The sequence below is a fragment of the Miniopterus natalensis genome, chromosome 20, assembly GCF_054644295.1.
Source record: "Miniopterus natalensis isolate mMinNat1 chromosome 20, mMinNat1.hap1, whole genome shotgun sequence".
In the NCBI taxonomy this organism is placed as follows: domain Eukaryota; kingdom Metazoa; phylum Chordata; class Mammalia; order Chiroptera; family Miniopteridae; genus Miniopterus; species Miniopterus natalensis.
Window position 1 is genome coordinate 22,091,992 of NC_142100.1, and position 26,544 is coordinate 22,118,535.

Here is a 26,544-nt window from a genome sequence, read left to right on the forward strand (position 1 = left end):
TCTCTCTTGGGCTTAACTAGAGAAATTCTAGCTCATGAGTGTTTTAACTGTGTTTTCTTAGATTCTGTATTTGTCTATTTGGCATCCATTAATTACAGGGTCAAACTAACAGCCAATGTTGTTTACATCTTCCCTGCAATCCACAGCCCATATCCCCAGCCACCTCCTTGATTTAATGCTCACATATCCAGCCAATATTTCTCCTGCCCCATATCACCCAGGACCAGGTACCAGATAACCAGAGGCCATCCCTACAGCCCAGAGCCCACTGACATTACTCAAAGTAGACAATGCTAAGCTGGCCTGATTTGTGCAGAAAATACAATAAAAACTGGGCTATGCTTTCCCTTTGCTCCTTTCTGCCTCCTTCCCGATCCTGGTGATTCCCCATGTGGCCCTACATGGTGTGACATGCCCCCTTCTCTAGGGAAATGTAAGTAATAAAGCTCTTCTTTCAGTGGCATTAGTCTCTCCATATTGTCACTCAGTCACCTCCATAAATTAAAATCTCATGGGTACGATCATTGACACAATGAATCAAGTGCATCACCTTTCACACAGGGTCTGAGAATTACCATAAGAGCTGCTATGTACTGAGTAGTATGTGCTATCACTGTGCAAAGCAGTTTTTAAATGGATCTCCTCTGCTCCTCGAGCAAGTGACCCTGAGAGGCAGCTATTATTCAATGTAGTTTTGGGCTGCCCCTGATCACTCAAAGCCCAGAACCCTCCGATGGAAGGAAACCAAGAGATGCCTACCTTTCAGGTGGAACGTTATCCGTGTTACTGCTGTGGCGTCTCTGCATTTTCCTTAGGACCTGAAAGCCAACACATGGCATAAGGCAGAGTCTCCCAACATTCCCACTGCCTGTCAGATTGCCATGGTAACCATAAATAAGGACTACTCTTATCTCACATCCCTAGAGCGCTCTGACATTTTCCAAACCCTGTTTCCATCTGCTATGCCATTCAATATTCAATCCTACTGAGAAAAGTGTTATCACCCCATTTTACAGATGAGGATGTTGAGACCGAGACCTGGAGGAAGTCCTTATGGGAGAGAGGAAAGCAGTGAATTATGCAGCAAAGAGGTGACGGATGAGATGAAGTGAGTTGCAGACTGGCAGTAAGAGATGTGGATTCTGGACTGATGATGCCCCTAACTTGCTGTGTGACTCTGGACAAATCAGTAACTTATCTGTGGCCCAGATTCCTCACCTGTTAAATGGGAGGGGGTAGAGTGGCTGAACCCAAAGCTTCTCCTCAGAGTTCACATTGAATAAAGTGGTAATGAAGATGTGAATTCTCATGGAGACACGTTACCTTGTTTACTGTGAGGAGCCACATGGACTTCAGAATTCCATGTTGACCACACCGAAGGTAGGCATTCAGGGGTCCTGATGGGGATGTGACCACTGGATTCCACAGAAAGCCGGCCTTGCCCTCCTCTTTCTCTCCAGATGGATGCACGGGTCAGGGGAGCTAACTAGAGACTCCAAACCCTGGATGGAATAGAATACTTACATGAGTAGTCCATGGATGACTCGAACTTCATAATAAGTCTTGGGGCACCATGAGTAGCTATAAGCAGATGACTCCATCTGCTCCAAATCTCTGGTTAGCCTCTCACTGATTCCAGTTTAGGATTTCTGAGAATGGTCATAATCTCAATTTATATTGTCCTATTTTCAAACTGAGCCCTAACTGGGGAATACAAAACATTATGTTTTAGAACCCCCAGTGGCTTTCCATTGTAATCAGAATAAAACCAATTTCAGTTCACGGCCTACAGGTTCTATCTGATGGAGTTCACCAATCTCCAACCTCATTTCCCTCCACTCTCCCTTTAACCACTCCCCTCCAGCCACAGTAGCCTTTCTGTTCCTCAAACATGCCAGCTGTCCCTGCCTCAGGCCCTTTGAAACTTGCTGTTCCTTCTCCCTGGAATGCTTTTCCTTGTGCTAGTTCCTTCAGGTCAAATATCACCTCCTCCCAGAGGTCTTCTTTTCTCACCGTCCTGACTCACCATAACATTGCCCTGTTTAACCTTCTTCATAGCACTCATTTACTTACGTTTGGTTATTTATTTACGATGTGTTCCCCATTGGAAGGTAAACGCCCTAAAGGCAGGGAGCCTGTCTGCCCGGTTTGCCCCTCCACCTCAACATCTAGAACACTGCCTGGAACAGAGTAGCACTCAACAAGTATTTATTCAATAAGTAAAACATCTATGGGTTTCTCAGTTACCTTTTCCTACATCCCTTGCTCCCTCCCTGTCCTTCCACCCTAGAGAAGAAATAAAGGTTGTAGGCTTTCCATGAATAGGTTTAGCCTCCTTGAATATTTTTTTTTGTACAACCAAATATGCTATATGACTCTCTTAGTTCCAGGCACCATACTTGGCTGTTGAATGACTTCCTAATCCTGACCACCCTTTTTCAGGGATCAGCACTGGTGTTACGAGGGCCAATGATTAAGCCTCCTTTCTCTTTGGGAAAATCAACTAAGAAATGGGTCAGTGTAGCACCATCTTTACATATGAAGGAAAGCTCATTATGTAAATACTTCTCAACTTTCAGAACTTGCAATGTCAGCTTAATGCCCTCCTCCCGAGACACCCCATCACCTGCAAATCCTTGGGAAAAATAAAATATAGTATCCCAAAGCTTCCACCCACAAATCTGACCCAGCCTCCTAAATAAAATGCCCAAGATTCTACTTTCAGACGCCTGCTTTCGAGGGGGCTCCAAATTCTCTGTTGGAAGCAGGCCTTAAATACTTATTCCAACAGTGAACCCTGGAATTAATTTTTGCACGTGGGATGCATCTGAATGAAACGCCCTTTAACCCTCTGCTCCATGCATTGAACTACATCCCTATGAATAATTACAGCAAGACTTTCCAATACACGCTATGTTGTAAATTGAGCCCCCAAGCCGTTACCTGACTGCAGCAAAATGCATGCAAGAGAGCACCTCCTGCATCACTTGCATTGGAAGCTGGCAGGTGCACTCTGGGTGCAAAGCCGCGAGCGTTTGTCATTCCTGCAGCCAACGTTCAGCGCAAAGCGCCCTGAGGGCCGCAAGGCCAGGAGACTACATGGACAATCCCAGGGAAAAAAAAAGAACCCACCGCCTAAAACCGCGTGCCCTTTTTACCTGCCCAGACAATTCAGCAATCACAGCGGCATCATTCACCTCTCCCGAGCCAATCACTCCCGCAGCCCGGGGGGCACGTGACTTCCGAGGGCTTCCGGCCTCGGATTGCTCCGCAGGGCTCTAAAATCCCCGGCTCGGCGACTCCCGCCCCCTGTCTGGAATTAAGCCAATAGGAACCCGTCTCTCCGCAGGGACCAATAGCAATAAGGCTGAGCGAGGCCGGTGGGGGACGCACGGGGAGTGGGGGCGGGACAGAGAGCGTGGTCACGTGGGGCGGCGCGGGGTGGCTGTCGGGAGCTGGCCGGGCTGAGGGCGGCGGGGCCGGCGCCCGGCGTGAGGGATGGGGCTGCCCGCCGCGTAGAGGCCATGCCGCCCGGGTTCCGGGCCTGCCCCGCTCCGCGCCCCGGCCGCCGCGCCCCGCGTCCGCGCCGGCATGGTGAACCTGGCGGCCATGGTGTGGCGCCGGCTCCTGCGGAAGAGGTGGGTGCTCGCCCTGGTCTTCGGGCTCTCGCTCGTCTACTTCCTCACCAGCACCTTCAAGCAGGTCAGTGGCCTCTCGCCCTCCCGCGTTCGCTGCGGCCGCCGCGGGCAGCTCGGCCGGCCGCCCGCCTTCCTCCCCGGCTCCGGGAGGGTGGGCTTTCCTATCCCGGGGACTGAGGCCGCGCGGGGGGACCTGCTGCCCCGTGGGTGCCTAGGCCGGCGGCCGGGACTCGAACCCGGGGCTGCGGGCCCTTCCGCTCGTGCTTGTTACCCTCGTGCCCCTGCCCGCTTTCCACCTGCCCCGCCGGCGGGCGTTTCTTCCCTCATCTTGGGCGGTAGTTCGGTGCGGGGTCCGGGGGTGGCCCCGTGTGACAGGCGGGAGACCGCGACCCCGAGAGCGGAGCTGGCTGGGCCGGCGAGCGGCCGAGCTCCGAGGCCAGCGCTGCGTGTCTGCCCGTCGTTTAATCCGGGGACTCAGCGGACCCCCGGGGAGACTCCGCAGGACCCTTGAGGTGCCCTTTCGGTGCACAGCTGGGGTGGGATGTTCTTCCCACCTCCTCGCCGCCTTCGATTTCATTCCCTGCGAGCATTTCTAGGAGAAGAGACAGACCGCTTTGGTAGGAGATGTTACCCAAAGCTGTCAGGTTTGTTTCCAAGTCCAGCTGGAGCGTTAGGGTTTTTAGGAAGGATGAACATACCCCCAGGGAGTAGTCGTTATTAAAAGCCCCCCCCCCCCTTTTCACTTTCAAGGGGCAAGTTCATAAATGAAATATATCAATGGCCAGAAAAAAAAGAAAACTTGGTGGTCACCCTCGTTTTAGCGGGTTGGCAGGGGAGCCGGGGAAAGGAGAGAGGGAAGAGTGTCCCACCTCCCACCTTAAGGAAACAGAGGCTGACTGCCGTAAGCGTCTTTTATTGACTCAGATGTGTGGGTGACACTCATGTGAAGGGAGTCGTTTTCTGCCACCTCACAGACAACTTCTCATGGCCACGTGTTGTCCCTTCTCTGCCTGATAGACCTGTGAGTGTGGTGAGCGAGCCGGGACCCAGACCTCTGCCATCCTCCTTGCCTGACCCAGGTGATCTCTGGCGTCATTGTTTAAGTACCAGCTCTGCGCTCTTCAGATCACAATTCATAACTCCAGCCTAGACCGGCCCAGAAAACCCCATATTCTGTTATCTTCTGCCTCCACAGTGTATCCTGAATTTGTTCCTATCTCCTAATTGTCACTGCTGCCACCTTAAGTCAAGCTACCGTCATCTCCTATCTGGACCACTGCCGCAGCCACCACCAGGCCTATGCCTCCCCTCTTGTCCTGCAGTCAGCTCTCTGCCCAGCAGCAGGGATGATAAAGTCAGTCAGTCAGGACACTCTCCCCGTGTTTCATTCTTTGGTTCTTAACTGCACTGGACAAACTCCAGACTGTTCCAGGATCTTGATGGATCTCTTATGTCACTTCAGGTCAGGCTGTTACTGCCTCAGGCCACACGGGGTGACACAATCTAAATTTCTCCACCTTGCCCGTAGACGTGCTTTATTTTCTTTGTGGTGGGAACTGAACACTTCTTGTTCATTTACTTGTCTAGCCGTCTCTTCTCCCTCGCCTTTCTAGAGAGTAATTTTCTTGAGAACAGAAAATTGTGTTGTTCATAGAATCCCAGCCCTTAGAATTCAGCCAGGCACTTTACGGGCACTCAAACATTGGAACAAACAAGTGAGTCTTTTTAATTGGAGTGATTTTTCCCTCTCAGTCTGGCACATTCGTACTAATTTTTCATGTCTCCTCTACAACCTCCCTTTAAGTGTTCTAGTGCACCTTGTTTGTTTTTTAAAATTACGTGTTTGTTTTTTTTAAAACCTGTGATTTATGACCATAATTGGGGTTAAAAATGTTTTTTTTGATGGAGGGTGATGATTGTGATTTCCATAAAATTGCTGGCAAAATTTTTGTTTTGGGTCTGATTCCCTCACAGCCTAACAAACACTAAGAATAAGAACTGCTTGAGCTATAACTTCGTGTGCCTGCCAGTCAGCCCCTGGCAACCACTGAGTCAACTTTCTGTCTACGGATTTGCCTATTCTGGACATTTCACATAAATGGAATCTTACAGTAGTATGTAGTCTTCTGTGTCTGGCTTCTTTCAGTTAGAAGCCCATGTTTTCAGGGTTCATCCATGTTGTAGCATGTGTTACTACTTCATTTTTATGTCCAAGTAATCCATATTTTGTTTTTCCATTCCTCAGTTGATGGACACTTGGATTATTTCCACCTTTTGGCTATTATAATGCTACTGTGTATGTTGGTGTACAAAGTTTTGTTTGGAAGTACGTTCTCAGTTCTCTTGGACTTGGTCCTAGCAGTGGAATTGATGGGTCATATGGTGACTTTATGTTTAACTTCTTGAGGAACTGCTAGACTGTTTGCTGAAGTGGTTGTACCGTTTGCAGTCAACCTTTAAGAAGCTACACTTGTCAAGTTCTGATGTAGCATCAAAGAGAATGGTCCGTAATTATCTGGAAAAGCCATTAGAATGCTCCTCCCATGTCCAGCTACACATCTGTGTGAGGTAGATTTTCTTCATGCGCTTCAGCCTGAACAACATACTGCAGCAGATTGAATGCAGGGGGAGATAGGAGAATCCAGCTGTCTTCTGCTAAGCCAGACACTTAACAGATTTGCAGAAATGTAAAGACATTTCTCACTGAATTTCCTTTTTTTGTTTTGAAAAATATTTTTTTCATACACACACAAAAAAACGATATGTTATTGTTAAACGAATAAGTAATGTACTGAAAACATTTTAAGAATTTGCTTTAATTTCCAGTATGAAAAATATCAACAGCCATAACCCCTATACACCCACATATTGGAAGTCCTCAGTAATTTTTAGGAGTATAAAAGGTCCTTGGGACCAAAAGCGTGGCTGACGTTCTGCCATACGCATTTGAGTGTGCTGCTCCTGTTTTGCACTCTGCTGCTGCTCCCCAGCTAGGTGACTCGGGGCAGGTCTGCTTCATTTTGCCTAGCCTCAGGGTCTTCAGTAAAATGGAGATGGCGATGGGGAACTAGTGGGGTGGGAGGGGGTTAGGATTAATTGAGAAGAGGCTGTGGAAAACTTCAGAGCTTAGGGTCCCGAGCTCTGCTTCAGTGAGCCCATGAACTCATGGAGCAGAGGTGATGCTTTTTGCCTAGAGAATAGTTGCTTATCCTCTACTGCTTTGAATTCCTCTTTTCTTTGCTTTTTGTGTTAATGCTTTGGGGGATAGTTTAAATTGTAGAGATGGGAGTAGAGGAGAAATTAGTGACAGTGGTGGGGACGCCATTGGGGGAGAGGATTGGGAATGGTGAGTGGTGCCAGGTGACTTGGGCACATTTATTTAACAAATGTTCAGTTAACACCAACTGTGTTGCTAGGCACTGTCTGCTAGATAATGGAGATACAATGACGGGCAAAGCAGATAAGGCCTTCCTCTCCAGGAGCCTCTATTCTGCTTGAGGGAGGAGGGCAGAAATGGCAGAAAAGCAAAGTTATTTCAGACAGTGATGTATCATTTGAAGGAAACTAAACAAGATGCCGTGATGGAGTGGCAAGGTGGGCCTAATGCTGGGTGGGGCGTGTGAGCTGAGATTACAGAAATCCCAACCTTGGAGTCAGAAGGGTCCTTAGAGGTCCTTTCATGTAGGTAAATGGTCTCAGACTTGTTCAAGTGGTACAGTTTCTGAATATCTCAGGGCTATTTGCATAACTCCTTGAAAATACATGCACGCCTTCAGCTCTAAAATCATTAACTAGGTAAATTGGTGCCAAGTTAGATACTGGCTGAAGTAAAGTAGAATAAATCCTAAGAGAGAGTTGCTAACCTGTTTTTTCCACTCATCACCAAGGTACATGTCTTCAGAAAGTGTGTAAAGTACTGCACAGGGTAGAGGAGGGAACTGACCTGGAGTCTTACCAACCAGAGGGAGTCACTGATGATATTTGGGCATATTCTCTTCCTTCATTTTTCATATTTTAAAAATATAACTGGGCATACTGTTTCTTCACTTAACATATATGCATTGTCCCCATCTTTAAAAGTGCTTTTCAAGTATAGCTTTTTTATAACTAAAATCTTCCTTGATCAGGCTACATTGAGCCGTTCATTCCCCAAATATTAGACATTTGGAATGCATTCTAGCCTTTATCCCCCCTTTTTTCTTTTGAGAACCATAAACAGATCTTTTAATGACAGTGCCTTCTGTGTAAGTGCTTCACTACTTACATGGAACATTTCTCTCATTTGACCCTTATGATAACCCCTGAAAAATAGAGAGGACAGTTATTAATATACCCCCTTTAAAATCAGAGGTGAAGTAACATGCATTAGTAATAAAAACAGTTTGGTAGCTCCTGAACAGTTTATGAGTAAAGTTCTTGTGTTTGTATGTTTGTTCCTTTTGTTCCTGCTCTTTTCTTTGTACCCTAGTGTAGCTCCTGTGGACATCTGTGGTGGCTGATGGCACTCATTTCTGTTACCTCTGTCAGCTGCCCTGGAGGCTCTTTGGGAATAGAGAACCTAGCTACCTTTGTCTCTGTCTCCTTAACATATAGTAAGATCTTGATACTTTTGAATGAACCTTGAATGGAAAAAATATATGTGTGTGTGTGTGTGTGTTTATATAAAAGCTTAAAATTGAGACAACCTGATAGGTAGGTGGAACATTTTGGGAAAGGTTTAAAACTACCTCTCCAGTAAAGGAACCCCCTTAGTGCCCCTTCACCATACCCTTTGCAAGACTAGATTTGCACACCTGGGAACTTGTACTAATTCATTACCATTACTATCTTAATCTCTACAATCTTTTTTGATTGTATAGCCCTTATCTAATTCTTTTGGCAAGATCTTGAATATTCATGTTTGAAAGCGATTTCAAGTGTGGGAAAATTGCCTTCCTGTTTACCAGGACTGTCGTTATGTGGAAGAGGTCCTTCTGGGCTGCACTTGTCCGTGAACTCATATTTTTCCCCCCCAGGAAGAATAACAGGATAGTTTGAGAGTACTGTTAAGAGCACTTTTAACCTTGTAAGAGCCAGTTTACTGTACTTTGACCAGCCTCTTAACACTCTTTATGGCTGTTCATTTATCTAGGGTAGCATTTGATGCTCAGTTTAGTTTGCACATAGCTTGATTCTGCAGTTAACTGATAGGTCCCAGCAGAGCCGAGGAGTATGAATTTGCAGGTAGTTAAGCATGTGCACCTAAGTGATTTGTCCCATATTCCCAAGGCTTCTGAACTTAGCTCCTCTTCTTGCACCCACCAAGGAATACAGGTGTTGTTTTTGCATAGCCCATCCTGCTCCTGCTGGTGCAGTTCTTTCCTTTAAAAGAAAATGAAAGCCACCTTGAAGGATTGTTTTACACTAGTAATTTAAAGAACAAAATCTAGTCCTGGTGTGGTGGTGGTAAAATTGTAAACACTGTTTTATGTAAATGCCGATAATATTACAGATGGTATATATAATTTTGGGGAAGTTATTTGGCACTGTATGGCATCAACTACTAATAACTACTACTACAAATTATTCAAGACAATAAACAAAAACTGCATTTTTATTGCAGTGCTATCTATGATAACAAACATAGAATGGGCTAAATGTTGATCTGTAGAAGATGTGTTTACTAAACTATGGCACATCAACATGATGGATTATTATATAGCCTTAAAAATGTGATTCTCAGGATAATGTAGATGCTTGAATGGTTTACCATCTAATTAGTGTCAAGAAGCGCTGAATGCAAAGCATCCTCATTTGTGAGTATAAACACCAGGGTCAAAGGCTAGAAGTTAATATGCAAAACTAGGTAGCGCTTTATGTAAGTGATGGGATTGTGGTCAATTTTTGTCTTTAATGGTGCCTTTTTAAAAAATCTTTTTTATTTTGTAATAATTAAAGATTTACAGGAAAGTTTCAAGGATAGTACAGCGTTCCTATAGATCCCTTACTTAGTGTCTCCTATTGTTAATGATAATTATGTTTTTAAATAATGTTTTTATCATTTTGAAAACAAAAATATTCCAAAGATGACAAAAGCTGTTAATAATCACTTATATCTCTTCCATGTTAATAGTTTGTAGTATACCTTTCCATATCTTTATCTCAGCTGTAACACTTTTATTTACATTTATAATGTGCACATAATCCAGGGACATTCATGTAAGTACTCCAGTTGTGAGGCATAGCCCTAATTTATTATTTTATTCTATTTTTCTGCATTTGATTTCATGACTTTGGCTCAGATTTTTCTCATACCAGGGGAGTGCAGATTCCTGTTGTGCAAGCTTTAAAAATCATTTCTGTCCTGTTGCTGTAGTTTCTATGAAAAAATTGGTGAAAATGCAAGAAATGCTACTTTAACCTTCTTGTTATGGTCTCTTTGTAGGAGGAGAGGGCAGTGAGAGATCGGAATCTCCTCCAGGTTCAAGACCATGATCAGCCCATTCTGTGGAAAGTGCAGTTCAACTTGGGCAATAGCAGTCGGCCCAGCAACCAGTGCCGGAACTCCATTCAAGGGAAGCACCTCATCACGGACGAACTAGGTGAGGCTGGCTTCCTTCTCCTGCAGTCAGTGAAGTACCTTGGTACGACCATTCATAGGGTTTTCAGATGGGAATTTTATGGAATGCCTTTCCTTTCTTGTTCATTTTCAACATTTCTCACATCTTCTTTGTCTTGTATACCTAACTCATTGTTCAGGGTTCCCCTCAACATCAGAGAAGCTTGGTTTGATCTTTCAAACTCTGAAGCTCCTTATGCCTATAACTTAGAGTTTTAGCATTTTATCATGCATGAGCCCCTAGACTACTTCCTGCCAATCTCTACAGCTCGCCTACCTTTTCTTCTCATCTTGGTCAACTCTAGGATAGGAGCTCAGCTCTCCTCCTTGGTGACCTGAATAATATTCACAGAGCATTGGCACTTAGGCAATGCATTTGTTGATGACTGACTGGATAATCTCAAGTGAATTATAAACACATTTAAAATGTGTTACTCTTACAGTTAAAATATCAGCCTGTCTGTTTTGGTGCTTTCTCCCAGACTTTTCTTGCTTCCTTTTAGTCAAGAAGAAAGGTAATTTCTTTGCTGGTGAAGTAGTTGGACTAGACAGCGGCTAAAGTTCTTACCACTTTAAGATTGGCTCAGTCTTCCCAAAGAGAGACTCCCATTAATCCTTAGCCTGCCTTAATTGAGCTCTTGCTATGTGCTGAGCACTAGGCTGAAGCTTTCCTTAAATATCTCTTTTGATTTTTGCAACAGTCCTATGAGGTCTAGGTGTTGCTATAATATTGATAAAGGTATTGTCACTTTGTAGGTGAAGAGACAGGCACCGAGAGGTTAAGGAACTTACAGAAAAAGCATATAACATTGCAAATAACCTGTGTTTTTTTTTAACAGAGTAAAGTTTGGTAAAGGGAAGTTACTTTCACAAGGTGACACAGCTAGTCAGCAGGCAGATATGGGACTAGGACTGGGACTAGGACTGAACTTGGAGTTCAGTGCTTTTTTTCTTATAGACTCTTTTGTTTGTATGACACTCATAGTGAGAAAACATGACATCTATGCCTTGGCTTTAATATTTAATACTAGATTATGAATGACAATTTGTCATTTTGTAGCTAGCCAAAGAATAATTTTCCTCTGATTAATTTGAATGAGATAAAGACTGAGACTTAAGTAAAAAGTTCCCAAGAATCAATCAATTAAAAATTCAAGAGCCATAGATTATATTTTACCTCCATGAATGTGGAAGAAAGGGAGAAGCAGTTTGATAAAGAAAATTTGCAGGAATTTTTGCCTTTTAGGAAGCAGGTGTCACCATGAATATTGCCAGGGTAACACGTTATTAAATAAGACAACCAATTAGAATTTCAGACTTTCAAAGGTTAGAAGTTAATTTCTCAGTCACTAGCAGCACACTCTGTGGTTGTGATCTTCCAGGGTTCCTTGTTGGAAATGACGTTTGCATGATTAGATTTATGTTGCAAAAGGTGAGAACTTGGTGAGCTTTTTTTCACCAGAAATTAGAAAGACCTGTGGTTTCAAGTTTGCTGGCAGTTAGCACTGGGGAGAGAAAGAAGGCCTGAGGTGCTTACACTGAGAATGTGGGAAAGAGAGAAGAGAAGAAAGATAATTTCAACAAGTGGGAGTTGAGGTCACATTAGATTTTACGTCTTCCTGACCCAGAAGTGGTAAGATTGCTATGTATCATTTGGGGCAGAATTTTGAGAAACATTTTGGCTTACTCAGATTTTTATTTATAATCCCTGTGAAGAAAATGAGTAAGAATAGTTAGGAATAATCCCAGAAACATTTGCAATGGTGTAGGAATCATCCTCTCTTACTTTAGAAGGCAGGATGGCATAGTTCAGGTAACAGAAAGCACCAGTTCCCAGGTGAGTCCCAGTTTTCTAAGTGTGAGTGAGGCTTTTCTCATCTCCTTCATTGTTGGGTTACTGGTGCCTCCTGCTTTTGCACAGACTTTCTTTCCCAGAGTAGTCTCTGAAAACAACCTTATACTTCACCAGGTCTCATTCTCTGAGGATTAAGAAGCTGGGGCATTTGGAATGGAATGACCTAGGAACAGCTGCTCTGCACCTGTGGGCCTGGGCATACACCTATGAGCTCGTGTGTGCACCTGGGAATTTCCCAGGGGCCAAGTGGTGTCCCTCATGCACTTATTCCCACATTTTCCCTCCCATTCCCAGAAGGATGTAGAGAAATGTCTGTTTAACAGCTCTGAACAATAAGTTAACTTTTGCAAGGTGACTCAGAGTTGGACGTGGATTGGCTGGGTTGGAGGGAGTGTGTGTATAGAGACGATGGGATTTATGGGGAGTAGACGGAATTAGGATTTTTCTTTCTTGGGTATTAGAGGATTCCGTTTCCCTAATGCTGAGGGGTAATTGAATACTTGGCATGTATAATTAAAAGCAGCCTAAAACAATTTATAAAGGTAAGGTGTGACTACTTCTATTTTTAAAATCCTCCAAACTACTAAATAAATGGCAAGCATTTAAAAGATGCTTGCAAGGGTGATGGAGGGGGGTGTTTGTTTTTGATCTAGAAGGGTCTCACTTTCAGGAATTAATTTCTTGATTTTTCCTATTTTCAGATTTTTGTTTGAAAAAAATGGCAGTTTTCTTCAGGCATAAATGAAAAATGACTTCCTTAGATTAGAACAGGAAAATACAGGGGTCACTTGACATGGTGAATAAATAAAACACACGACAGCAGACTAACAGGTCATGTCATTTTAGGTAGATGAGGGTGTGGAGCCTATTTCTCATGTGGGAGTTCGTGTTTTTTTAAAGGATTGCATGTAGGAAGCAAGCCCTCATCATGTAGTGTCTGATTCCTACCTCTTTAGTGCTGAGGATGTTCCAAACTCCAGATTCTGTCTGTTCTTTGCATGCAGTGCCTTCCTTGCTGCGTCCAGATTACCCCTGGTAGGGAGTTGGGAGGCCTGCTGGTTTTATACTCAGGGTAGTCTCTGACTTGCAGGATACGTTTGTGACAGGAAGGCTTTGCTGGTGAATGGCTGCTGTAACGTCAACGTCCCGGGCACCAAGCAGTACTGCTGTGATGGCTGCTTGTCCAATGGCTGCTGCAGCGCGTACGAGCACTGCGTGTCCTGCTGCCTGCAGCCCAACAAGGTACAGAGGGCTGCTCTGTCTTCTACATCTGCTCTGTCTTCTGCCTTTATTTTATGATGAGCATTGGATTCTTCTGAAAATAGAACTTAGAAGGGAACTTTGTACCTGTCAGAAATTACTGCCCTGAAGTAGCCTTTGTCTACCAGGAAGGAGGTGCTTCCAGTTACTTGAATGGTTCTTCTGCAGAATGAGCCATTGTGTTGCTAATCAGGCACCTAATGGACAAGATACCAGGGCTCTGGCCCATTTGTGCTGGCTGCCTCCTTCTCTCTTACCCCCACCCCTACCCCCCCATGGGCAGTCTCTTAGTTTAGGAGGAATATCCAAGGTTACCTTGTGCTGCTGAGTCTGGAATTTATTACAGGTACTGACTTTTGTTTCCATAGCAACTTCTCCTGGAGCGCTTCCTCAACCGGGCAGCTGTGGCATTCCAGAACCTCTTCATGGCAGTCGAGGATCACTTTGAATTGTGTTTGGCTAAATGCAGGACCTCATCCCAGGTCAGAAGCTCTGATGTTTCTAGCTGGGGGATGGCTGGGTGGGAGTTATGGCTAGAAGAAAACTTGGAAATGTGATAATGGAGGTATGATTATGATACATTATATGATATGGTGATAAGGGAGAAGAGATTCAAATGAAGCTTGTTTGGTGGAATGATAGTGTTCAGAATGCCAACGTGAGATTTATACAAATTAGAGAAGTAAAGCATTTATATTAAATTAAGGTCTAATCAACTTGCATCTCCCCTATCTGATTGGCACGTCTATACTTTAAGTGGGAGCTTAAAATTATTCTCAAGTCTGGGTGGAATTCTAATAGTCCAGTTTCTGAGAGAAGTTCTCTCAGAGCTAAGGCTTTTCAGCAGCCACTCATTGAGAGTAAGTAGTAATTTGTTCTGGAACAGAGTTATGGTTTATTTTAGGATTCGAGGGGATGGGGCAGGTGGTGTTTAAAAATACATGAGTAAATGTGTAGGTTGTCAAGCTCTCAATACTCATTAGCATGCTGTCATTAAGTGCTTTGCTCTTCGGGCACTAAACATCGCACCTGCTGCTGAGAGCGGCTGAAAGTCTTGCTTTCCATCACTCTGTGTCCTTGCTCTCAGCTTTTGTGGTTGGGCCGTTGTGGGGGCTCTTTGTAAAATCACCAGACGTGTTCATTACACAAGCACACTTCTTCTGGCTTCTATTCATGGTGTCTCCAAGACTGTACTGGCTTCGCCTGAGATAACTGACTCATTTGTCATTTTCTGGAACTCTTGTACTCTTTGCCAGATGTCTGTAGTCCACCTTTTGATTTTACGCCGCTTTTTATGTCTCTGGTCTGCTCTTAGAGCATTCAGCATTATTGGGTAAATGTTTCAGGGATTATAATGAGCATTTGAAAACATGAAGAAATTCCTGATGGGCTTGTTTTGTTGGAAGAGCTTTCCACTTGAATGGGCCTTAAAGGAAATGTGGAGGAAGGCTGAACACAGGACTCATTTTGATTCAATTTCTCGCTCATTCTGAGAGACGCCAGAGAAGGCGAAATATTTTCTTTCCTTAACTGATAAAAACTCAGGAGTTATTTCCAATTGTGAGTGAAGATGCTAAACTTTCTGACTTAGTCTTTTTGTGGTAAAGAGAGATTTCCCAGTTTCCAGTTTGTTTTGATAGCAGTATCCCAAGAAAGAGAAGCTTTTGGCTCCACGTTTATAAATTGGATTAATACTTTCAATGTAGATGTTTGATATTGGGCTTGGGCTAATTAATGAACTCTAGACTAGCCAAAACTCAAGTTGCCTGTGTGAAAACAAATTGCTGAAAAATTAGCCATTGGGATGTTTGTCTGTTTTAAATCACACTTCCCATTTGCTTAGCCAAATGAGGCTTGCCTGTATTGTGGGATTTGGCTCACGTGCCAAACCTAGAGGTACATAAAACTTTATGAAAGCGATTTGAAGTATATCTTCTCCGTATCTGCAGGGTTCAGTGCCAGCTCCTGAATTTCTCTGAAGCACAAGGTCAGGTGCATAACACCCATTGGATCTTACTCTAATATAAAATAATTTGAGAAAAAATAGTTGTCTCAAGTTGCCCAGGTTACAGCAAGGTTGTTAAAAAACTCACTGGTGTATGTAAAAAGAAACAGTCATGCAGTGATGTTATGTCCATTTTCATGCTCTTCATTGGCATTCTGCGTGGAGTATTTGCCTTTGTTCCAGAAAGTGCCTTGGAGCCTTTTAGTGACATTTGGAGATGGATTTGGCCAGGCTCCTGCAGGGAGTGTCTGACTGCAGCCCTGCTCTGACTTTCGCAGCTTGGAAAGGGAGGTGTGTGCGACTGCTCTCTCACGGAGCTCTTATCTACCCTTTTGCCAACAGAGCGTGCAGCACGAGAACACCTATAGGGATCCCATAGCAAAATATTGCTACGGAGAGAGCCCTCCTGAGCTCTTCCCAGAGTGATGGGTGCAGAAGACTTGCTGAGCTCACGCAGCCGAATCACTTGCAGCCTGAAGCCAGGCCTCAGCCATCGCTGGTCCCTTGGAAGAAGAGAGAGGTGTTGTGCAGAAACCTTGGCTTTGAACACTTCTTGGGCTACTCTTTGGCTTCACTCCCTGACAGGCTTTACGAGATGGGACTGTTCCGTAAAGCAGCTTGGAAACACCGAGTCACATTTGAAAAAGACAAAACTGCAGATGACCTTGCGGAGAATTTGGCGCTGTGGCCACCTCCACCATTGTAGCTGCTTGGGGACCGACGGTCATTCACTGCTCATCTGGACCCTTCACTGTAAAGTTATTTATTGGATTTCTTTGTAGTATTGGGAAAATTATAATTTTTGTATTGGGAAATGCCTTGATAGTTGAATATATTCAAGGAAATTGTTGTTGCTGTTGTTTTCTTGTGTTCTTGAGTTTCATGAGTTAAATCATCCCTTCACCCAGATAAAATGGCCTCTAAGAACGTGCGTGTTCTCTCAAGGTAGTTATTTTGGTTTAGTTTTATCAGCATCCTCAGGAGTGGGCCCTGAACACCGTATGCTGACATCTAAAATTGTCTGCAGTCTCAAAGACACTGTTCCATTCTAATCTGGTGCCAAGTTTCCAGCAGCTGGCACCATGTGCTTTCAGATTTTTTTTAGAGATATCTGGGATACTTGTATACCTCTGTGTGAGCATCATTTTAAAGGGAGTCTGACATACTGTTCCAGAAGATTTTGTTCTTGTTTCCTTTGAAGCAACTGGTCTGCTCAGCTGTGGTCCAGGGGAGCCTCGGGACCATCACCACAGCCTCCTCTCCTCCTGTCATGGGAACCTGGTGTCAAGGCGATTCCTCCATGGTGCTGCATCTAGCAGCTGGCTATAAGAAGTTTTCCTTTATTGCTTTCAGCTTCGTGAATGTTACAGGTACAGACATTCGGTTTCCCTATGATTTGCAAAGAAGAAGAAAACCCAGGTTTCTGGCAAGGAGCTGTAAGAGACTCAGCCACTGCCCTCAGTGGGGTGAGTGAACGAGTGCCGGAAGTGCGAGCTGCTGGTCCACATGCTCCAGGTGTGCCCTGTGTTTCTAGAACAACACTAAACCAATTGGTTTGAAATGTTAGATCCCAAGAAATGTATTCAGCTTGCAGGGGACTTTTTGGGAACTCTGTATTCCTTGGTGCTAAAGCAAACTGTATGTGAAAGAAGTGCATCTGGACGTTCTGCCATCTCATCGTCTGCCGTAATTGATGTGAGATTTGAGTGTGTTTGCTGTGGTCACTGGTATCAGCCTCTCATTTGAGCTTATTTGAACTCTTGAGCAATATAACATTTAACGTGAAAGGAGTTACGTCAAAGGTTACCCGTGGATGTTAACTTTGTACATGAATATTGACTTGGCACACTTTGCATTTTTCATGCTTCCACAAACAGTATCCACAGCCCGTGATAGAGAATTAAGCTCACTGTGTTTCCACCTCCTAGATGAGGCAATAGTCAGAGGTGAAGTGACTTCTCAGAGTCCCCGCTGAGATTTAATGACAGAATCAAAACAAGAACTTCATCTGGGTCCCGGGTCCACTGTCCTTCCCACTGCCTCTCGCCAGCTCCAATGCTGACTCATCCATAAACATCCCCCTAAGAGCGTGTAGATTTCAGTTGTCCAGGCCAAAAGGGGAGAGGTGGCACAAATGGCCAAATTGGGTCGATAAGCCAAAGGTCATTTTCATTTGGCCCTGAAATATGTTTTTTGTACTTAAGTCAGTTAGGGGCATGTTCACTGTTTTGGAAACTCCCGATGCTGCAGAGGACATAATGAAATCACCCAAGAACCTGGACTGGCATCCCCAGCCTTCCAACCCAGGACCTCTCCCTGCTCTCCAAACCCTGGTTTGTTTCTGGTTGCCCTGACTGAGGGTTTCTAGAATTAGAGACCTTGTCTTGGTTTTGTATGCCCAGAACCTAGCAAAGTGCATGATACACACTGGAATTTTAGGAAAGGATCAAAGAAGGGACATAACACCTTTAATTTAGAAAAAGATTATTAAATATTGAGTGTTTGAAGCTAAACGTAGTTGGGTAATTCAAAGCTTTTCCCCCAATTCTGAATCTTAATCACTGTGCTTCCTGCTGAGGCAGTAAAGATGAAATATGTCAACTGGGAGAGGAACAACCAGTAAAGTGGGGAAAGGGCGCTGAGATGGGCATGAACAAAGGAGAGAATGACCTGCCTCCATGGGACCAGGGACTCTGGGTGGCTTTGCTGGAGCTGGCATTGAAGGAGAGCTTGACAGCTCTTGGGAAGCAGAGGATGGTTTTAGAGCAGTGAATGTGATATCAGACTGCTGCTCCTAAGAACCAATGTGGGGGGCCTTGGGGCTATATCTTGGTTGGTGTAGCTGCAAAGGAACTCAGGAAGGGTCACATCATATCCTTTTTCCATCCAGATTTATAGATAAATTGTAGATATACAGAGATGCTGCCCGTTTTGTATCCTCACAGTAATTTTATTACTATTTTTAAAAGAATTCATGGTAAAGATAAAAAATTTCAGATTAAGAAATATGTAGAGATGAAGTAATAATCTAAAATCACATATCCTAGAGATAAGTCCGTTGTTTTCCCTCATGACTTTGTAAGCAGAAGTGAGAGCACTTTTTCCTCTTGAAAACGGTCCTATAATGGACATCCTTGTAAGTTACAAATAGGCCCATATAATGCTTAATACATGGTGTCAATTTCATGGATATACAATAATGTTATTAATCCCCTGCTGAGCACGTTTAGCTTACTACCTTTTTTGCTATTACCAGTAATGCGTTGATAATATGCTTTTACAGACACATTTTTATATTTGATAACTTCTCACCAATTTTTACTCTCACCTGTACTACATGGGAGTCTCTTTTGCCATACTCTTGAGAACCCTGTTACCATTTTTAACTCTTTACTGATGGATCTCAGTGTCCTAATTTGTATTTAATTTCTAGTGAGGTGAGCCCTTTCCCATGTTTTGGTTGGCCGTTTATTGTTCAGACATGAAGTGCCTCTTGGTGACCCTCACAGCATTTTTGCATGAGAGAAGCCTAAGCCCCTTTCCTTTCCTTCCTCAGCCCTGTGCTACACCTACCTACTGTGTATACAGAAGCAAGTAGCTCCTGTGTTAACTAACTTTTCCAGCTGATGGAGGGCAGCGAACAGGGCCAGTTTTGTCTGGAGACATTTTTGTCATAATGGCGGGGATGTGGTTCGTCGAGTAGATGGAGGCCAGGGATGCTGCCTGAACACCCTGCCAGGGCCCAGGACAGCTCCCAGGACACAGCATTACCCGGTTCCAAATGGCAGCCAGAGGCCCTTCTCCCAGGTCGTGTTTCCCCCTTAGGTTGAACAGAAGAGCTGCAGGAGCTGCAGGCTGACTTTATTATGTCCCTGCCCTTGCTTTCTGCGGAGCTGAAGTGCTGCTGATTAAATTATCCTGAAATCCCACAGGACCTGCTACTTCCTCGCAGGTCTCTCGCAGCCCAGTGCTGCCTCCAGGAACAACATTATTACTCTGCTATGGTGTCCTTCGCACACTGACACGACCCAGGTGCCGGCACCCTCCCCTCTGCAGTGACCTGGAGGTTTATATGCAGCGCCCTCCCCCTCCCCTCTGCAACCGAATTGCTTTCCCCAGGACTGCCACAGCAGCTCTTTTCACGGAGGGACTTGGGTGGTGGGGGGAGGGAGGATGGGAAATGCCACTGCAGATTCCACTTGGAAAACTAGTCATTCTATAAAAAGGTACCACATAGTAAATAGTAATTATTTTTAAAAGCCAGTGGTGTTAGGAGAGTTCTTTCTACACACTTTTCCAACTAGCATGTCACCGCATTGTCTCCCAGGCCTTTTCCTGTGGGCCTTTTTCTTGCAGTTTGTCCGTGGTGTGAGTACAGTTTTGGGTCCCTGTTTTCTCTCAGTCACGTGTCTGCGACGTTCCTTGTCCAGTCTGCGTCCACATGAAGAACAGGAGAGTGGAACCTCATCACTTACCTGTGTGTATACACCTTGATTCAGGTCTTTGTTAAAGCAGGATGGCTGGACTTTGTACGATGAAAGTACAGCCTTTAATATCATAATAAAACAATGTGGCCAGTTACAACCGATGGGTGAAGCAGTTCATTTAGATATTTGAACAGGAGTCCAGTTCTATTTTTTCTTAGGACTGACTGCACGACTTGGGGCCCCAAGGGACCAGAACACATCACTGCTAGAAATGCATTGTTTGTAAGTGGGTGCTTTCAGAGGTTTTTGATAGGGTGAATATTTTTTGCAGCCTTTGGACCTTTTTCATTCATAAATTTTTTATGTAGAGTAGGCTGGCTCTGGTCAGCTTGCATTCAGATTATCACAGAATTGTAGTATTGGCTAAATGAGAAATCACCATTATCAGTGAAATTGATTTCTTGCAGAGCCAAAATTCTGATTTTTGTGACCAAAGAGCCCACCACGTGTTTTGTGACAGAGCTCGTGTCTCCCAGCAGCTGGTCCTTGGCTTTGGCTCTCACAGGGTGTGTGGAGACCAGCCATCTGGAGCCCATTTCCCTCAAACCAGAGCTTCCCCCTCTCTTGAAGATTACAACTGGGGCGAGCCATTTTCTGCCTCTTCCTCCTCAAATTTTAAATAGACACCATATTCTTCTCTGCTGGGACCAACTTATCATGTATTGCCGCTCTGCACCTGTGCAAACAGCTGCTGTGTTTTCCATCATAAAAACAGCTGCATTTGGCAGGGAAGCACAGGACTGTACTCGGTAGCTGCACCTTAATCCAGTGCTAAATTATTTAGGTGTGCTTAACCTGAGATACCCGGAGCGCCGTGGAATTCCTAATAAGGGCTTCTGCAGTCATTGCTGTAAAAGGTCGTCTTCTCATTTCTCCTGTGATTGCAGGTCAGAAATCTTAAAATGTAGCAATTACATTTTAAAAATGTGTGAAATTACAAAGAAATTAAATTGTGCCAAATTGATTCCTATACCCCACAGATAACCACTAATTAAAGTTTTGATGTAAAGTTTTGCCTGTATTTTGTGTTAGTACGTAAATCAAGGTAGAATCCTGCTGTATGGTATTTAAAAATCAACAGTTCCTGTTAGATTGATTTAACCCAGTTATAGCTAATTAGTTGACAAAGCAGGAAAGCGTGCATACTTACGGCATCCGGCCTCTAAAATAAAGTCAGGTTAGAGGGGAAAGCCCTCTCCTAATTGCACGCAATCTTGGCTTTGCATTTCTGTACCTCTTTCCTTGTAATTTTTACCCAGTGGGAAAATAAGTATTTTTCTTCACAAATAAATTACAGGCGTTCCTCCTCTGCCAGAGTTATTTGCATGCCATTCACGTTAGTGAACCACTAAATGCAGAAATTTTTTAAAAAGTACATTAAAAGGTTGGTAAGGACACGTGGTTCCATCTTGCTGGATGGCTGGTGCAGGGAAAGGATGTTCTGAGCTCAAGGCAGCCCAGGTTTCCTGCAAACCAGATCATCTCTGTCAAGTGTCCAGTCCCTGTGGTAGTTTTTGAGGCTTTGAAAGATGTTCCCAAGTGCTCCGTGGGCCCCACCGGTGGGCACTTTTTGGAAACTGCTGTGTGTACTCTCTCCAGAGGCTCAGAGACCTGGAGTTGCCCTCACGGGCTAGACTCAGTTTCTCCTGGGAGGTTTTCACCTGGGCAGTAGTTCAGGGCATGCTCCTGGAGCTCGGTCCCTGACATCCGTACCCTTCCTGAGCTTCGCCTGCAGCCTGCTGAGTGCCAATGTGGAGGCCCGAGATAAGTAATAGTCTTGCAGCAGCTTAGCAGTCAGTTGAGCTCATTTATTTGACACAAATAAGCTCATTGACCTGATTTAGCTTGGGAGGAGCTACAGAGTGGAGTCAAATGTGATTCTTACAGCCCCGTCTCCTCCCTGCAGCCTTTCAGACCTGCAGGGACGGCTGCCTAGTTAAGTGATGCTCGTGGGCGCTGTTTGAAGGGGAGACAGGGAAGAGGCTGGCGAGATGGCGAGGAGGAGGTGCTGGTGGCACCGGATCAACAATTGCTTCCTGTGCCACTTGGTGGCACCAATTCCATAGGTTTTCCGTCCTCAGCATAGTCCTCGTCAAGAGATTGTGGGACCCCTGCCTGCATGAACTCCCTCTCCCTAAAACAAGGAAGCTGGTCTACAGATGGGCCACCTTCTCACTGACAAATCAGGACCCTTCCGGGGCCTGTCGAGTTTGTGCACAGGGACTCAGGGAAGTAGCCTTTTGTCAGGTGTTGGTGCCGTCAAACCCCCAAGACTTACCCCAGTGTCCATGGCCACCCCTTCCATCTGCCTCCCACTCACCCAGATGGAAAGAAGGGTAGGTCCTACCACCACTGATAGCTTTACTCTGGGAACATCTGGAATTAGATCACAGGCCATTGGCAAATTTTGTCAGATCCCTGTAGCCTTTAGAAACACATCATGTGGATGCCTCTTTTTCTCCCCCATGGGTGTGTTTAAAAGTGCTCACACCTCTGAGCACAAGTGACAAGGTGCACAAGTGTCCCAGTAGCACAGCTCCAGGTGCCCTCTGACCTTACTGCACCAAGGGTTTGCACTAACGCAACCTCGCAGGACCACGTCGCCATCTGCTGGCAATGATGGGAAAGCTCAATGCCATGTCCAAAGGAGCTTGATTCTGAAGATGTTCTTTCCTTTTTTCACTTATCATGACAGATGGTCAAGCACCCGCTAATTCTTTCCACTGTGGCCTACTTTTGTTGCTTCGAAAAGTCTTTCCCCCTATGGAGCCAGGGTTGAGATATTAAACTACTTACTAAAACTGAATCTGTCTTCTACAAGGCGAGGAAACTTGTGTCGTCCATGTTCCACGGGCAGGTCCTGTATGTGAAAAATTTCATCACGGGGAGGAAAGGAAAATGGATACAACGCGTTTCATGTATCATATTGGTAACGTTATAATTGTGGGGTCTCTGATACCGGAACTCTGAGCTGTACCATTACACCTGCTTCTCCTGGCCCTCCCAGGTACATGTGTTGTGATGAGGAGCGTGCGGCCCTGGAAAGATAGGTGACTGACCTTTGTTCTCCAGAACAGCATGGACACCAACTTTATATTTTTTTAATGAATGACAGAACAGTCAGGGTGTGACATCATTGGTACCTAATGTCTTACACTCTATTTTAGTATTTATTGACTAGCCCTGGCCGAGTAGCTCGGCTGATTAGAATGCCATCCTGATACGCCAAGGTTGTGGGTTCGATTCCTGGTCAGGGCACATACAACCAATGAGTTCATGAATAAGTGGAACAACAAATCAATGTTTCTCTCTCCCCTCTCCTCCCTAAAATCAATTTTAAAACAAGAAATAAAGTATTTATTGAATGAATAAAAAATAAGTACCTTGTGTGCTGACTCCTGACCCACTTTCCTTTGTACCACACTCAGATGCTTTTCCTGTCCTAAATATTTGTAATGTTGTGCAGTGAGAGAACATGTCTTTATAACTTTTCTTTTAGTCTTTAAAAGGAGTCAAAGTGTGATTTTAAAATAATATGCAGAAAAATGTACATGAATGTTTACAGCAGCGCCATTCACAACAGCCCAAAAGTGGAAATGACCCAAATGTCCATCAACAGATGAATGGATGTGGCCCATCCACACAATGGGATATGATCTGTCCATAAAAAGGAATGAAGTACTAATATATGGTTACAACATGGATGTCCCTGAAAACATGATGCTCAGTGAAACAAGCCAGACACAAAGGGCCACATGCTCTATAATTCCACTCAGATGAAATGTCCAGAATAGGCAAATGTATGGAGACAGGAGGCAGATTAATAGTTGCAACTGCTTAACTCTGTTGTAGCTTGGGAGCAGCCACAGACAATATGTTCATAAAGGGGCATGGCTGTGTTACAGTAAAACTTTATTTACACAGGTCGAGGCCCCGATTCAGCTGTGGGCTGTCGTTTGTCGACCTCTGGTTTAGTGGACCAGCCTTAACTGCTCAGACTCTTTTGTTAGTGTGGCCTCTTTTTTAAGAGACTAAGTACTGGAAAAACTGGAATGTTCTCAATGGTCCTGGGAAGGTTGCAGAAAACAATGAAAGGCCACCTTCAGAGAAGGACCGTGACCAAGTGGAAGCAACAGGAATCTGGAGTTTCAACCCTGCAGCAGATGCTGAGAAATGAAAATTCCGCTCTCTTCTCATTGTCCCTCAACGGAAGGCTGGGTGTTTTAATTAGCTAATGTTGGCAAATTGCTTTGAAGAAAATTGTAAAATGTTTCGTGCTACAAGTGCCAAGAATCCTAATTAGCTTTCCTTAAAGATACCACCTGGAAGTGTGATATTTTGTTGCTCGAGGTCCAAGCCAGCAAGAGTAACCTGCAGATCAAAAACCGGTTTTTAAGCAAACATAACAATATAAACGCATCTCGGCAATTGACGTCACATTTCTTCCTTCTGTCCAATCTGATTCCTAGCAGCTTGGATATTAAGCCCCGCAAGTGGAGGTTGTTTTTTCTGCAAGAGCCTGGTGGCAGCGGGGACACGAAACAAATTAACCCATCCATTTGTTGCCGCCGACGTTGCCTTTTGGATTTTAGCTTATGTACTGGAGGCCTTGCCCTGGTGTGTCAAGGTTACAGAGAAGAGGCGGCTGGCAGCCACTCCATCATCCTGCAGGGCTGGCTCTCAGGTAGCCCCGCCAGGGAGAGAGGTGTGCATGCTCTGTCGCTCTTAACAGCTGGATAATGAATTTGCTCTCCAACCTTCTTGTTTCATGTGGTGGCAGCGGCAACAGCAGCAGCATCTGATCTGTGTCACTGGCAGAAGAGAGTGAGATGTAGTGAATATGGACCTTAGCCACCGACGTGCACCGATTTGGAATCTCCAGGCTCTGCTGAAGTCCCCGCTAGACTGGCAGGCCAGGCCCTGGGTGAGAGGAGGCAGCGGGGGCGGGGGTAGGCCTGGATTCCTCAGCCTCTGTTGACATTTGGGGCCAGGTGACTCTTCGCGGCAGGGGTCAGGGGCTGTCCTGTGCACTGCAGGATGTTGAGCGGCATCCCTGGCCTTTGCCCACAAGATCACCACCCTCCCCCAGTTGTGACAAAAATGTCTCCTGACACTGCCAAGTGTCCCCTGGGGGGACAGTCACCCCTAGTTGAGAACCACTGGGGTAAGGGGAGGGGGAGAGCTAGGAGTCAACATTTTTTAGGGAAGCACTTGGAGCAGGGACCAAGCTTCTTTCTTGATTCCTGTCTGTGTCCCACACCCCCATCTAATCCATTAGCAAATCCCAAAGGCTTGCCTTGATGGTACAGTCTGAACCGGATCACTTCTGGCCACCCCACCTCTCCTGCTCTTGTTCAAGTCCCCACAACTCTCTAGGTGATGCCAGCAGCATCCCACCCGGCCCCCCGATCCCCTTTGCTTCCCACAGGCTGTTCTCCACACAGCGGCCAGAGGGGCCCTTGGGAAGGGTGACTGAGAGCATCCCACATCCAGCTGGGAACCCCAGGTTCCAGTGCACTGAGATCGAAACCCCTAGTTCTCCCAGGTGGATGGCCCATGTGCGCCTCCCCTGGCATCTGTGCCTGTCCCCTGTGCCACAGACGTCCTTCACTTTACTTGGATCTCTGCTTACATGTCCCTCTCCAGGGGCCTTTCCTGACCCCTCTGTCTCCTCTGGCCCAGGTGTCCTCAGCGTCGGCATTAGTGACATTTAGGGCCAGGCGATTCTTTGCGGTGGGGGCTGTCCTGTGCATTACATATTGAACAGCATCTCTGGCCCCTCCCCACCAGATGATGGCGGCATCCTCCCACCCAATTTTGACAACCAAAAATGTGTCCTGGGGGGCAACATTGTCCTGGCTGAGACCTACAGTTTCCCCACGCTCTCTGAGAGGCCAAACATCCTGTTTGTTTTCTTCACCAGGATGCACATTTTATGAAAGCAGGGACTTAGAATTGTTCCCTGCTGCATTTCCAGAGCAAATAGAGCTTGGCGCATAGTAGATGCTCAGTAAGTGCATTGAATGTTATGAACTTCATTCTTCTAAACAACCAGTGGGGCAATGGGTCATAGAATTGGGGCAGGGCTGGCCTGCGGAGAGTGTTTATGCTTCTAGACAAATTGAAATGCTGCGCCTTGGACTCCTGCAAGTCCTTTCAAGCAGAGAAACCTTCAGGGAACCTAGGCCAGGGGTCTTGTTAAAGGGCAGCCCCAGGGCCCCGCCCTGGAAGTGCTTATTGGGCAGGGCAGGGGCAGAGCCCAGGAAGCTGCATTTTCCCACAGACACCAGATGAGCCTTCAGACCACACTTGGAGAGACCCTCAGCCCTGTTAAGAGTCAACTGTCCCTGGCCTGAAGGGTTTGGGTGGTCTGGGGATTCGGGGACCACTCTAACCTGCGTTCGTGGGTGCACTGAGGATTTTCTTCCTGGCTGCAGATGGTCCCTAGAATGTGGTCGGTGAGGGTGATTCTCTCCCTTTCCTTCTTTCCTCCCGCATCACTGAGGCATCGGGTGGGCGGCTGTGTGTGGTGCAGCGAGCCCTGTGAACACAGCCGCGCCTGTTTGGGGGCCCACATGCAGCGCCACTCGCTGCTCCTTCCTGTGCTGCTGTTTGAGTTCCCGGCGTCTGCACCTGATTTCTCCACCCTCTTTTCTAGCCGCGTGGAGTCCCGGAAAGTAGTGATTAAGAGAAACCTGCCT

At 45.5% G+C, this 26,544-nt stretch overlaps 2 protein-coding genes across 4 annotated transcripts in view; one reads left to right on the top strand and one right to left on the bottom strand.

Moving 5' to 3' along the window:
* RNFT2 (ring finger protein, transmembrane 2) overlaps positions 1-3,202 on the bottom strand; it is a 40,422-nt gene extending 37,220 nt beyond the window's left edge. Inside the window, exons 1-3 of the mRNA XM_016201625.2 lie at positions 3,159-3,202; positions 1,324-1,502; positions 760-818 (exon numbers count right to left, since the gene is read on the bottom strand). Of these exons, the coding sequence (XP_016057111.1) occupies positions 760-818; positions 1,324-1,347 (83 nt within the window). The 5' untranslated portion in view covers positions 1,348-1,502; positions 3,159-3,202. The remainder of the gene's footprint in view (positions 1-759; positions 819-1,323; positions 1,503-3,158) is intronic.
* A 313-nt stretch (positions 3,203-3,515) lies between these two features.
* SPRING1 (SREBF pathway regulator in golgi 1) lies at positions 3,516-17,162 on the top strand. 3 transcript variants are annotated; one of them, XM_087828753.1, is made up of 5 exons: positions 3,516-3,702; positions 10,063-10,261; positions 13,182-13,333; positions 13,720-13,833; positions 15,699-17,162. In XM_087828753.1, exons 1-5 carry the CDS (start codon positions 3,592-3,594, stop codon positions 15,780-15,782), a joined length of 660 nt encoding a protein of 219 aa, XP_087684879.1. In that variant the 5' UTR covers positions 3,516-3,591; the 3' UTR covers positions 15,783-17,162. The 3 variants fall into 3 exon arrangements, with proteins under 3 accessions (XP_087684879.1, XP_087684880.1, XP_087684881.1); XM_087828754.1 differs by having other exon boundaries at positions 10,063-10,219; XM_087828755.1 differs by lacking the exon at positions 15,699-17,162 and adding an exon at positions 15,301-15,692.
* Positions 17,163-26,544: the final 9,382 nt, after the last annotated feature.

What these genes read in the sequence shown, in the direction of transcription:
- SPRING1 (XM_087828753.1), top strand. Translation starts at nt 3,592, where the DNA reads ATGGTGAACCTGGCGGCCATGGTGTGGCGCCGGCTCCTGCGGAAGAGG. An exon ending in TCACCAGCACCTTCAAGCAG is followed by an intron (nt 3,703 to 10,062) that starts GTCAGTGGCCTC and finishes GTCTCTTTGTAG; the next exon opens with GAGGAGAGGGCAGTGAGAGA. An exon ending in GCTGCCTGCAGCCCAACAAG is followed by an intron (nt 13,334 to 13,719) that starts GTACAGAGGGCT and finishes TTGTTTCCATAG; the next exon opens with CAACTTCTCCTGGAGCGCTT.